Consider the following 14,577-nt stretch of genomic DNA (forward strand, 5'->3'; position numbering starts at 1 on the left):
GCGCACACGGGATCGGATCGTTCAGTGTGGGAGGAAGTAAGCTCCTTGATTTACAATGGCGCGGCGCACACTGCCCATGCGGCCCATTACACTGCACAGGCAGCGGCCCTACGGGCATTTGCCCGAATTCGCAGATGGCCAGTCCGGGCCTGCATAATAGACATACCCACCAAACATCTATTGGTGGCAGGAGATTTTAATATGGTCATTGATCATAATATAGATAGGAACAAACCTGCACACAACTCTCCCTCACATAGGGTTCTTTGTTCATTCATAAGCAAATAACAACTGTTCGATCCGTGGTGAACCACCCCCTTAACCAGGATTATACTCATTATTCACATGTCCATGAATAGCATACTAGAATAGACTATATATTCCTAAACCAACATACTCTCCCGCACACAAGTAGGATAAAAATACATGACATTATAATTTCTGACCACGCTCCTAACTCAGTAGCATTAACTGTAACTGGCTCAATACTCATGCCCTATGGATGGCGTATGCCAAATTTTCTAATTAACTCCCAAATATTCAAGGATAGTTTGTTAGAAGTTTGGAAACAATGCAAAGAAGACAACAAACAACAGCCTAGGCAGTGCTGTTTGGACATATTCTCTCCTATATGGCTTAACAAAATCGGGAACTAATACAACATCTAACAGTGCTGCAACGGGAAGCAACCAAAGCCTACAAAAGCTATCACAAAATGCCAAGTAATACCAACAAGAGCAAATTGCAAACAGCAAACAGCAAAGGAACATTATGATTTAGCATTACAGGAAGCAATACAATATTGAATGAATATAACATCAGCAAGATATTATATTGAAGGCAACAAGCAAGGCAGACTATTAGCTTCTTATTAAAGCTAAACAAAACCAAAATAAGGGAGAGATGGTGATACAGGGCCCTAGTGGCCTAACCACTAATCAAACATTAATAAACGCAGTGTTTGTAAAATATTATCAAAACCTGTACTTGACAGAGACAAACTACCAGGACCAGGGACTCACATTTTTACAAAAAGCGAACCTCCCCAAACTTAATACAACAATACAATATGGAGATTATGCCAGAGGAAATCGACCAGGTTATTAAAAGCTGAACCAGGCACAGATCTCACTGGTGTAGCCTCCTATAGACCTACAGTATTTCTCTATTAAATACAGACAACAAGGTCCTAAGCAAAGTGTTCGCAGACAGGCTTAAACTGATCCTACCAAAAATTATATCTGCGGAACAAACTGGATTTGTTTGGGGCAGATATTCCATACAAAATATCAGAAGCCTCATAGCAGCAGTTATAAAATATATAGAGACTTCCCACATCTAACCAGCAATTAGCTGGTAACAACCACCCTCTGTACCCTATCCTGTAGCCAGTTTCCTATCCATGTGCAAATGACTTCATTAAGCCCAACAGACCTTAGTTTAGAAAGCAGTCGTTGTGGGGCACGGTATCAAATGCTTTGGCAAAATCCAAATAGATCTCATCTACTGCCACCCCTGCTGTCCAGCATCTTACTTACCTCATCAACTTTGTCTAACATGTAGGGATGCACCGAATCCACTAGTTTGGATTCGGCTGAACCCTCAGATCCTTCGCGAAAGATTCGGCCGAATACCGAACTGAATCCGAATCCTAATTTGCATATGCATTTGCATATGGGAAATTTTTGTAACTTCCTTGTTTTGTGATAAAAAGTCACGCGATTTCCCTCCTTGTTTCTAATTTGCATATACAAGAAGGATTCGGCCGAATCCTGCTGAAAAAGGCCGAATCCTGGCCAAATCCCGAACCGAATCCTGGATTTGGTGCATCCCTACTGACATGACCTATTCTTCATAAAGCCATGCTGATTGCTGCTCATAATGCCATTCACTAGGACAAAATTTTGAATGTGATTCCTTAGCAAGCCTTCAAATAATTTGCCCACCACAGATCAGTCAAATTAACTGTCCTATAATTGCCAGGCTGAGATCGTAATCCCTTTTTAAATATTGGAATGACCATACCAGATGAAAGCGAATCTGAGAAAATCTGAAATAGGGGTTGGACTAAGCTTAGAACCCGGGGGTGTATGCCATCAGGCCCTGGAGTCTTGTCTACATTAATTTTTATTAAAGCTTTATGAATCATATCCTGAGTCAGCCACTGACTAGATTGAGTTGAGCCATCAGTGCAGCTATGAAGTGAGCCTGGGAACTCAGACTCCTCTATTGTATACACTGAAGAAAGGAACTGATTTAGCACATTTGCCTTTTTTGCCTTTTCTGTATCTGTTACAACCATACTGGTACCATTATTTAAGGGAGCAACACTCTCAATCCGCATCTTTTTACTTTTAATATATTTAAAAAACTTGGTTTAGATTAGTCTCAGCCTCGGCCACAATGCACTCTTCATTTCCTTTCTTTGCCTTCCGGATTGCTGATTTACAACATTTATTATAGTGTTTATTATAGTGCTTCTACATTTACTCCTTAAAGTGGACATGTCACCCAGACATAAAAAGCTTTATAATAAAAGTCCTTTTCAAATTAAACAAGAAATCCAAATTCTTTTTTTATTAATGCTTCACAGCTATTGTAAACTTATTTAAAAATCTCAGCTGTCAATCAAATATTGCCTGCCCCTCCTTGGGGCAGTCAATTACTTTCACTTTCCATTTAGCACTTACTAGATGTCACTGCTCTCCCCACATTCCCCCTCTCTGTTTACCATTTAATTGTGTAGCCAGTGCTTGGGGATGGGCATCAGGTCCCCCATTCTGGTGCACAAACAAGATTTTGAGATGGTGCAAGGCTTAAAGGGAAGCTGACACCAAAAAAACTTATTTAAAAAAAATGATTCTGGACTTCCGGGGGGCGGACCCATGAGACGGCCGCATTTTAACAGAGCTCCTGTCGGCTGCTCACATATATGCGATTAAAACAGCAGAATCGCACTCCAAATCAGCCGAAAACCAGCAAGTGCAACAGGATAAATAGAGGGGAGAAGACATCCAAGCGACGCGGCTCCCCCTCAACATTTTTTGCGTCCCCGAAGTCCACCTGCTGGGGTGACAGCCTCGTGGACCCAGACCGGCCGCAAAGCAGAGAATCGGTAGTGAAGGAGGAAGACGGCTTACCGGCATAACACCTGCTGCAGCCATACATCGTATTGCTGCCTCCAAACGTAAGTCCGGTCGCGGGAGGCGAGTACAGCGGGAGAGGCGCATACTCCCATAGAGGCCCCTAGTGCGACAAGGCCACGTGGCGCGCACATTATTGTTACGCAAGTAATCTTCTGATACCAGGATCTCTCGTCCACACCTTCCTGGTTAGGAATCAAGCTTTCCCCCCTTATACCAGACACGGGGATTTGGCATTGTTCTTAACTGGAACTCTCTACAGTGTTTCATGTGGGGGATAGGCCGCAAGGCAAATAACACAGGAACACCTGCATTTAACACCTGGGCCTCCCCACAGTTAACTACCCGACCACCAACAGGACACCCGCAAGCTATGTTTAACAATTGTATCCTGGTGGACATTGGGTGTTAACACAATTTATCTTATGCCACACCAGGCAGTGTTATTAATTTCGGAGAGCCAAAATAAAGGTCAAACTGCAATTCCACCATTGTCTATTTTTGCTCTGACACTGTCACAGAAGTGATTCTTTAAATAGGCGAGATATCAGTTTTTGATTGATTGACTCTGTCCTTCTCTCGCCCACGCCTGAAGGCCAGGGCTCTACCGCACTATGTAACATTATCCATTTGAATGCTGCATTTTCGGTTATTTCTCAACAGTTTTACTTTATAAGAGAAGTTATGTGATACCAAAATAAAACTCACGCCCAAGCTCTCGCTCCACAAATTTCTTTGGGCCAAACCATAAAGTCCTGCTCGGCTGTACAAGTATTATTCAGTTCTAGACAGGAGAAGTGCTACTTATATATTTGTTTCTCTCCGTTATGGATAAATATCTGGACAATACTACAAACATGCCGCCTAAAACAGCTAAATCAACCAAACCATAGGACACCAAAAAACCGGCGGGACACAGTCAACAAGAGACTGAACTAGATTTACAACATTCGCAATCTGGACTTCAATTGTCATCAGCGGAGGACTTTGTACAAATTCTCGGTCCGTTATTGGATCAAAAATTGGCTTCCATAAAAGATTCCATATCTGAGGTTCTCCAGGAAGTAACAAGTCACTCACAACGGCTATCGGAAGCAGAAGAACGTATATCATCTTTGGAAGATGAGGTGGGCAAAGCGCAATCTATCATTGATACTCAACAGAAAGAGATTACCATCTTAGCGGAAAAACTCGAAGACCTTGAAAACCGTAGTAGGAGAAACAACTTGAGACTTGTTGGAATTCCAGAACGGTTAAAGGCAAGGACTTAGAGGATCTCTTAATGACTTGGCTTCCCAGAGCTCTTCAGCTACCAACATCACCTCCGCCCTTCCAGATAGAACGTTATCACCGGATTGGCCCACCTCAAAAAGAATTCGCAACTCGACGACGACAAGTGATTTTTAGGATACTAAATTTCGCTGATAAACTTGGAATCCTGGATGCATACAGGAAAACAAAAGATTTAAATTATAACGGACATCGACTTGCTATTTTTCAGGACTATTCTGCCTCTGTCTCCGCAAAAAGACGGGAGTTTTCACCAGTCTGTAAAACTCTATACTCAGGGTTTAAATTCTCTCTGTTATACCCGGCAAAATTGAAGATCCTCAGCAAAACCAACGATAAACCACAATTTTTTGAAAATCCAAATGAAGCACGTGTATATGTTGATACTTTACAGAATGTACAAGAGGGTTGACTGTAATCCTCGTACCGACTCACGATTTTTTCCTTTCTGCTGATTCATTGACATTCCAACACATTTTGTTTCCTACCGAGTCAAATTATTCGACCTTGTATTGATTCGGACAAAGAAAGGAGATGAAAGGAAAAGAACATACAAAAAGAAAAAAAGAGACATACAATCTCTTAATACTTTGATCCTGGTATGACTTCCCTTTACCTCGGAGCTATGTCTTCAGGATTTCTCCAAACTTGTTCCTATTATTAGGAGGGAGGCACCAATGTCCTTTGCCTGCTGCGGAATTGACATCCAGCCCTGTCCTGGGTCTCATGGACTGAACAGACAGATTTTTTAAGGATGCTCCCTCCCTTATTTCTCAGCGGGAATGTATTTCTCCTTGGCTTTGTGGTACTGGACACTTTGTTTCGGTTGGATTTTCTGCTATGGATAATGGAAATTGTTTTCTTTCCTCAGAATACAGTTTATATTGCACTTTTCTGCTTTTAGAATGTTAAGTTTGCATATTGGTCCTACTTGATTTTGACTTCAATTTACCTTTACATATGCTTGGTGTGATCTAGGGCGTGATATGAATAGACGGCTGAGATGCCGCCACAATTTTTCAAGTTAAATATTTTGATTAGTTATTATTATTATGTTTATTGTATTATGATCTGGAATTTGGAGGCCACTGTGCCTTTAGGAACAGGATATTTTTTCGCAATTTTGCTTTACTCCGGACCCTGGTCTGCTCGCTGGGTCAGCCAGACCGGACTCTTTTCTGCTTTTAAGATTTACGTTTTTCAAAAAAAAGGTATAGGCTAAGTTACTATGTCTTCTACTCAAGATTCTTCTAATCCTAGGAGGGATGATATCCTTGAGAACATTAGGGTCGTTTCTTGGAATGTGGGGGGTTTAAACACTCCTATAAAAAGGCGTAAAATATTGGATCACCTTAAACGGGACAAAATTCACATAGCTTTTATACAGGAAACGCACTGGCGCAGACGTGACACAGCCTCTCTAAAAGATAGATGGATAGGCTCTGTCACTACTGCCTCCTATACCTCTAAATCTAGAGGTGTAGCAATTATTCTAAATTCTGCTTTGCACAGTACGGTGGGCAAAATATTCAAAGACAAAATGGGTAGATACCTTATTATGGATGTGACTATATATGGGGATAAATATACTCTTGTTAATGTCTATGCTCCTAATACTGAAAATCAATCTTTTTTCGCAGACTTACTTCAACGGTTAGACTCCTGGGGGGCCTCAAATTTGATCTTTGGTGGTGACATGAATACGGTGTGTGATCCCTACATGGACAAGTCAGGTACAGCATCCACACATATTTTAAGTAGAATCAAACCACTAAACTCTTTGTGTGACCACCTTCGGATACAAGATACTTATAGATATCTGTATCCAGACACTAGAGACTACACTTTCTTTTCTGCTGTTCACAATTCACACTCAAGGATAGATTACATTTTCTTATCTACTCATCTCTTAGTATCAATTGAAGATGCCGGTATTGGTAACATAGATATTTCAGATCATGCCCCCATGAAACTTACATTACGTCTGTCTGTACCCCAACCTTACTCACACAATTGGAGATTTCCGACTTACCTGTACCATAATGAAGACTTTAGGAATTATCTAAAGCAACATTGGGCCAATTATATAGATGACAATCTAGCCCATTGGGATGATAAAAACTTACTATGGGCAGCGGCCAAACCGGTTATGCGAGGTCACATTATATCTTACCTGAATCAAGCGGAAGAGGTCCTTTAGTGAAAAGTACCGGTTGCTACAAAAAGATCTCACGCAGGCCTATAAAGATTTCAAATCTTCTAATTCGTTAACAGCAAAGAAAAAATACACTGAGTCAAAGGCTCTTTTCAATACTTTATTGACTGAACAGATGCAACATAAGTTGAGTCACACTGCAAATAGATACTATCGATGGGGTAACAAATCAGGGAAATTATTAGCAAATTTAGTCAAAAGACAACAATCCAATACCTTTATCCAGAAACTCAAAACTCCCACAGGATGGGCCCGTACTACAAAAGACATCACAAAGGTGATGACCTCTCATTTCAAAACACTCTATCACCGGACTCTTAATTCCCCGGAGACTGGCCTTCAATTTCTCCAAAAAGCTCATCTGAATAAGCTCTCTGTCCAGGATAGGGAAATTCTAGATGCACCTGTAACAGAATCAGAGGTCGCTATGACTATTGCTAAATTTAAAAATGGCAAAACTCCAGGCCCAGATGGCTTAGGAGTGGAATTTTATAAAATGCTATTACCTGAATCAATCCCTTTGTTAACATCTTTATATAATGACATTTTACAGGGGAATCAGTTATGGGACAAAGCTGCGGATGCTAGAATCATCTTACTACATAAAGAAGGAAAGGAACGTACGGACCCATCCTCTTATAGACCAATTTCCCTACTGAATCAGGACCTAAAGATTATAACAAAAATAATGGCAAATAGACTGCAAAAAATTCTCCCTACTTTACTTACCTCTAATCAAATGGGTTTCCTCCAAAACAGATATCCGGTCCAAGCCATTCGAACAGCAATTGCTGCTATTTATCATTGTAACCTGGAAAAGAGGCAACAAGGATTATTAATAAATCTCGATGCAGACTTCGATAGGATCGCCCATATACATATACGGAGACTTTTGAAGTTCCAACACTTTGGACTACACATGTTAAATTTATTCAAAGCATTATATGACTCCCCTCAAACTTTCCTCACAGTTAATGGTTATAATTCAGAAACATTCGAAATTCAACAAGGAACCAGGCAAGGCTGCCCTTTATCTCCTCTATTGTTTAACATTGCTTTGGATCCCTTAATAAAACACTTGCTACAAAATAAGACATTTACCGGGATTCCACTGGGCCATACTAAATACAAAATAGCAGCTTTCGCTGATGACATCTTATTATTTGTTAATAATCCCCAAATAGAATTGACTACGATCCTAGACACAATAGAAACCTTTAGCACTTTTGCAGGATTTAAGATTAATCTAAATAAATCAGAGGCACTAGAACTTGGGGATTTTAATATAACAAACAGAAATAGCGATTTTCCCATTAAAATGGCAAAATCTTACATTACATATCTGGGAATTAAACTACCGAAAAAACACACTGAATTATATCCGATTAATATTCGTGATACTATAGACAAGATCCAACAAGAATTAAAATCCTGGGATAATTTGAATATTAGCTTTCTTGGCAGAATTTACTTAATCAAAATGATACTATTCCCAAAAATTCTTTTCAAACTACAGATGTTACCATACAGTGTGAAGCCATCAGATTACAAACGACTACTTAAAATGCTCCGCACTTTTATCTGGCAGAAAAAGAGACCACGGATAAGTATGTTTAAATTACAACAAACCAAAGATAGGGGTGGAGTCAATTTTCCAAATATAAAGAAATATAATGAAGCCTCATTACTAAGATTTGTAGGTGATTGGATATATAACAGAAATGTTTATACTTCAACAGAAGTGGATCAACTTCTATCAGGAGGCATATCTCTTAATGTACTTCTTCACTGCTCCCTAAAAGACATTGCTCAAGAATTGATTGAACATCCCCTATTCTTTGACACGTATAAAACCTGGATTTCAGTGAGGCGCAGATATAAATTAGCTCCTAACCATTCTATTTATCTGACATGGCTTGGTAACCCAAATTTCCCGATAGGGAAAAATAATAAGACAGTTGTGGATCGGCAAAATCAAAATTTTAGATTGGTACGGGATATTATTAGTGAGACTTTTACTATACCACCAAAGGAATCTCTGATTCAAAAATTCCCCTTTCTCTCCAATGACTTTTTACTTTCAGATTATCCATTTCACTAAAATGATTCTTCAACATCTATCCCAGGCAGACAAAGACAATCCGATAAATACACTGTGGCCTAAAAAAGACTCATTCAAAACTACGGCCCAGATATACCGAATTATTTGAACCACATTACCAATAGAATCAACAGATACTTTTCTAGCTAAATGGACCTCAATACTTCCGCAAATAGATAACGCTCAATTACTTCAATATCATGCGAAAACTATGCGGGTATTGCCTTCGAGCAAATACCAAGAAATGTCACTACAGAGCTTCCATCATTCCTATCTTACACCGCTCAGGCGCTATCATATTGGCACCTTGGACAGGGATAACTGCCTGAGATGCCATCAACCTCGAGCAGACCTGGTACACTGCATTTGGCTTTGCCCTGTAATACAGAAATTTTGGGAAAATGTACAGGGATACTGGAGATCTTTAACTCAACTGACTGCTCCCTTTTCTTTATTATGGGTACTTTTTGGGATTCCCCCTTCACAACTAAAGCTATCACGATCTGAGAGTCGCTTAGTGGACAGGCTAATGGCAGCATCTAGGAAAACTATTCTTCATCATTGGCTTTCCCCATCGGTACCCCCACTTTCGTTAGTTAAACAAAAACTTCACTATATCTTTCACATGGACTGGCTAGAAACCACTACGAATAAAGGGGAATACACAGAAATTTTTTTTTCGACCTGGATGACATATATATCCTCACTCCCAACTCATACTAAACATTTAACGATTTACGCGTTTCGACATACCACGTGGTTTGATACAGAACTGTTATTCAGCAATAACACAGTACAAGACACGACTCATTATATACAGAATCTTTATGGATCACAAACACAGAATCGTCATTCACCCCCCAGGAGTCACCACATCAATAGTCTGCTCTCCACAAGTAATCTATAAGCGACAGGGATGATTTTTTGGGTATGGTCCTTCATTCCCCTAAATCTGCCGTTTGTTAGACATGGTACGATCGTATGAATATCTTGTTCAGTATTTATATATGTTAAGATATGTAATTTATGGCATTTCCTGTTGGTCTTCCAAATTCCGAACAGATTATTTATATACTTTGTTTAATTTTGTTTTGTTTTTTCTTTCTTTTGTGAAAATAAATAAAGACATTTATTAAAAAAAAAAAAAAAAAGATTCTTCATTTGAAGTTACCTATATGTCACGCAGATTGTTTACAAAATAAAAACTGGGTAAATAGATAGGCTGTGCAAAATAAAAAATGTTTCTAATATAGTTAGTTAGGCAAAAATGTAATGTATAAAGGCTGGAGTGATTTGATGTATAACATGTCAATCAGAACACTACTTCCTGCTTTTCAGCTCTCTTGGTTTACACTGACTGTTTACCCTGGCTACCAGGCAGTTACCAATCAGAGACTTGAGGGGGGCCACATGGGTCATATCTGTTGCTTTTGAATCTGAGCTGAATGCTGAGGATCAATTGCAAACTCACTGAACAGAAATGTACCATGTGGCCCCCCTTCAAGTCGCTGACTAGCTCAGAGTTAGAGAGCTGAAAAGCAGGAAGTAGTGTTCTGGCTGTTTTATTAGACATCTGTTAACTCCAGCCTTTATACATTACATTTTTGGCTAACTAACTATATAAGAAACATGTTTTATTTTGCACAGCCTATCTATTTACACAGTTTTTATTTTCACACTGAACTATTCCCAGACGGAAGGAAACAAGATTCAAATATTTTTTACAGTGTAATTAAAGTTACTTTTGCGTGTCTAACATGATAAAATAGGATTGGGATTACTTTTTTTGGGTCCCCTTTAAGGGAATAAATTGAGAACAGTAACAATTTAATATAATTTTAAATGACAATCATTTCACTTTTTAGCTGAAAACATAATGCCCCAATGCCTTTTCTACTAAAGTATACCACTAAAGGTTATATCTCTACTGTATCTATATCTCTATGACCTTATACCTCTGCAAGTCCCATTTTCAAAAGCAGGGGTCCCCAACCTTTTTTAATCATGAGCCATATTCAAATGTTAAAGAGTTGGGGAGCAACACAATAAAAACAAAAGTCCCTGGAGACGCCAAAAAAGGGCTGTGATTTGCTATTTAGTAGCCCCTATGTGGACTGGCAGCCTAGAGAAGGTTCTGTTTGGCAGTAAATCTGGTTTTATGCAACCAAAACTTGCCTCCAAGCCAGGAATTCAAAAAGAAGCATGTTACATAGTTATATTCGGTTAAAAAAAGATTGTCCATCAAGTTCAACCCCTCCAAATGAAAAGCCAGCATCCATACACACCCCTCCATACTTTCGCATAGATTATATATACCCATATCTATACTAACTATAGAGCTTAGTATCACAATAGCCTTTGATATTATTTCTGTCCAAAAAATCATCATATTCTTAAAGGCATTAACTGAATCAGCCATCACAACATCACCCGGCAGTGCATTGCACAACCTCACTGTCCTGACTGTGAAGAACCACCTACGTTGCTTCAAATTAAATTTCTTTTCTTCTAGTCTGAAGGTGTGGCCTCTGGTACGGTGATCCACTTTATGGGTGAAAAGGTCCCCAGCTATTTGTCTATAATGTCCTCTAATGTACTTGTAAAGTGTAATCATGTCCCCTTGCAAGCCCCCTTTTTCCAGAGAAAACAACCCCAACCTTAACAGTCTCCCCTCATGACACTGCCCAGAATTAGACACCTTGTTATCTACAAAAACCCCTAGATCCTTCTCATTTAATGAAACTCCCAACACACTGCCATTTAGTGTATAACTTGCCAAAGTGCATAACCTTGCATTTATCAACATTGAACCTCATTTTCCAGTTTGCTGCCCAGTTCCCCAATTTAGACAAATCACTCTGCAAAGTGGCAGCATCCTGCAATAAAGCTATAGTTCTGCACAATCTATTATCATGTGCAAAAATAGAAACAGTACTTTTAATGCCCACCTCCAGGTCATTAATAAATAAGTTGAAAAGCAAGGGACCTAGTGCAGAGCCCTGTGGTACTCCACTAACAATACTAGTCCAATTAGAAAATGTTCCATTTACCACCACTCTTTGTAGTCTATCTTTTAGCCAGTTCTCTTTCCAGGTACAAATACTATGTTCCAGGCCAACATTCCTTAATTTAACCAGTTACCTTTTTTGTGGCACTGTATCAAATGCTTTAGCAAAGTCTAAGTAAATCACATCCACTGCCATCCCAGAACCGAGGTCCCTGCTTTATCTTAACATGTTCTAGTCTCTTTTGATTTTCCTCATGTGTGAACCATGCATCATTAGTTGTATTACTAGAATTGGGACTATTAAGAAGGAAACCTTCATTAACTGGTTCCTCATTTATGTAGGCAGACAAGAAATATGAGTTCAGAATCTGCGCTTTTATTTTGTTTTCATTAACCAGCTGACCCACCTCTGATATTAAAGGTCCCACCTCTTCCTGCTTCGTTTTTTTACTATTAACATATTTAAAAAATAATTTTGGATTCTTTTTACTGCTTGCTGCAATATCCTTTTCCATATCCATTTTAGCTTGCCTTATAGCTTCTTTGCATGATTTATTGGCCTCCTTGTACCTTATAAATGATTCGGCTGTCCCAGCTAACTTGAAAGCCTTAAAAGCACGTCTTTTCTTACCCACCTCAACACCAACACTTCTATTGAAACAAAAAGGTTTTGCTTTGCAACGACATTCCTTGCTTACAAGGGGAATATACTGACATGTATTTATTAAGCAGCATTTTAAAGACTTCCCATTTTTGTTCTGTATTTAAGCCTCTGAAAAGCATTTCCCACTTAATATGTTGCAGAGATGCCCTTATACTGTCAAAGTTTGCACGTCTGAAATTTAGTGTTTTAGTTACTCCCTTTTAGAATTGCTTCTGCAACAGAATCTCAAAGGAGACCATGTTATGATCACTATTCACTAAATGCTCACCCACACAAATGCTAGAAATGAGTTCAGTATTATTAGACATGGCAAGGTGCAAAAGAGAGTTATTCCTAGTAGGTTTTTGAACAAACTGGAATAAAAAGTTGTCATTCAGCATATTTACAAACCTACTAGCTTTTTCTGTCTTAGCAACCCCATTACCCCAGTCAATGTCTGGATAATTGAAGTCACCCATAGCAACAACTTGACCCAGCTGTGAAGCCGAAAGAATTTGCAAGAGTAGCTGGGCTTCATACTCATCACTTATACGAGGTGGTTTATAGCATACACCAATGATAATTCTCTTTGTAACCTTTTGCCCAGTCGAAATCTCTACCCAGAGGCATTCTACACCCTCACCAGTGCCTTTAGTGCATGGCATGTTGCTCACAAGCCACTGGTTGGGGATTGCTGTTCTAAAGGTTACTTGTGCTAGATTACTACTTTCTTAATTTTACTCATATAGATCCATTGTACTAAATGTATATCTCATTTAATTAACAAGAGACCTGAGAGAAAAGCAAACGAAGAGGCAGAACTTGCTGCTAGGTGCTCTTTATTGCACACAACATGTTTCCATACCTCCCAACATTTTGGAAGTAAAAAGAGGGACATATAAATTTTTTCGCACGTAGCATAGCGACATTTTTGACCATGCCCTTTTCTGTGGCCACAAGTTATGCAAGTTTGAAAATATTTCTCCTTATTTAAACAGTTTTTTTGGTGTCTCAAAATTGTTACACAGTATCTTATTTGCACATGTTAGCTGTTCTGGGCTCTCTGCTTAAAGCCAATTAAGTTAGAAATGTTGTTTCTTTTTCTGGCTGTTCAGTGCAGAGAAAATAGAGACTTTCCAGTACAAATGAGGGACAGCAGGTTGAGCTGTCAAAAGAGGGACTGTCCCTCCAACAAAGTTGGGAGGTATGTGTTTCGGGCCAAGAGCCCTTTATCAAGTGTACAAATCATTATGTGAACAGACTTTTTAAAGTGTAAAACAGGAAGTGAGGTCATGAAACATCGTATGTCAATCAACCGTGGTGCGGTGCTGATGTCATCTTAATAAATGCTAATAAAAAACAATAGTCTTTTTGCATCATTCTGTAGTTCAACCGTGATACAGTGCTGATGTTATCACAATAAGTGCTCATAAAATCAATAATAAAAAGATGTATTAATAGTACAAAAATCGTCCAAAAAATCTTTTTGCTTCATTCCAAGTTGTGACAATTGTCGCAAAAGTATATTGTACAAAAGTTATACATACAAAATGTATCGCTAAAATGCAAATATGCTTATGAACAAAAAAGGAACTGCCCATTTCTAGGCCTACCACTAAAGCAACATGATCAAAAAGACATTTTATTGGCATTTATTAAGATGACATCAGCACCGCACCACGGTTGATTGACATACAATGTTTTATGACCTCACTTCCTGTTTTACACTTTAAAAAGTCTGTTCACATAATGATTTGTACACTTGATAAAGGGCTCTTGGCCCCAAACATGTTGTGTGCAATAAAGAGCACCTAACAGCAAGTTCTGCCTCTTCGTTTGCTTTTCTCTCAGCTCTCTTGTTAATTGACTTCATTTCCTACACCTGGAGCGGGGGTGCCTTGCTGAGATTGAGAGCACAGCTGCCAATCCCCCAGTCATTCTAATACATTGTATATCTCATTTAGGTTGTATGAACATCCAACTCATGATTAAGAACCACAGTTGCCCTTTAAGTTGTAGTTCAACTATACCGCCCTTCCTCCAAACACATTGTGAGGGGTGATTTGAGGCCATTTTGAACTCCTGTCATGAATGAACCCTAAAATCTCATCTGTACTACACTGTAAACTCCATTGCATAATTATCCCCACACCTGTACCCCCTTTGCTGCCTACACCT

General features: G+C 39.1%; 1 protein-coding gene across 4 annotated transcripts in view; it reads right to left on the reverse strand.

Annotated features, from left to right (window-relative positions):
• nodal1.S (nodal homolog 1 S homeolog) overlaps positions 1-14,577 on the reverse strand; it is a 111,792-nt gene that overhangs the window by 8,739 nt on the left and 88,476 nt on the right. For all 4 annotated transcript variants that reach the window (XM_041588065.1, XM_041588067.1, XM_041588066.1 and 1 more), the window contains one exon: positions 7,378-7,459. In XM_041588065.1, the coding sequence (XP_041443999.1) occupies positions 7,378-7,459 (82 nt within the window). The remainder of the gene's footprint in view (positions 1-7,377; positions 7,460-14,577) is intronic.

The sequence above is a fragment of the Xenopus laevis genome, chromosome 3S (genome assembly GCF_017654675.1).
Source record: "Xenopus laevis strain J_2021 chromosome 3S, Xenopus_laevis_v10.1, whole genome shotgun sequence".
NCBI classification, from domain to species: domain Eukaryota; kingdom Metazoa; phylum Chordata; class Amphibia; order Anura; family Pipidae; genus Xenopus; species Xenopus laevis.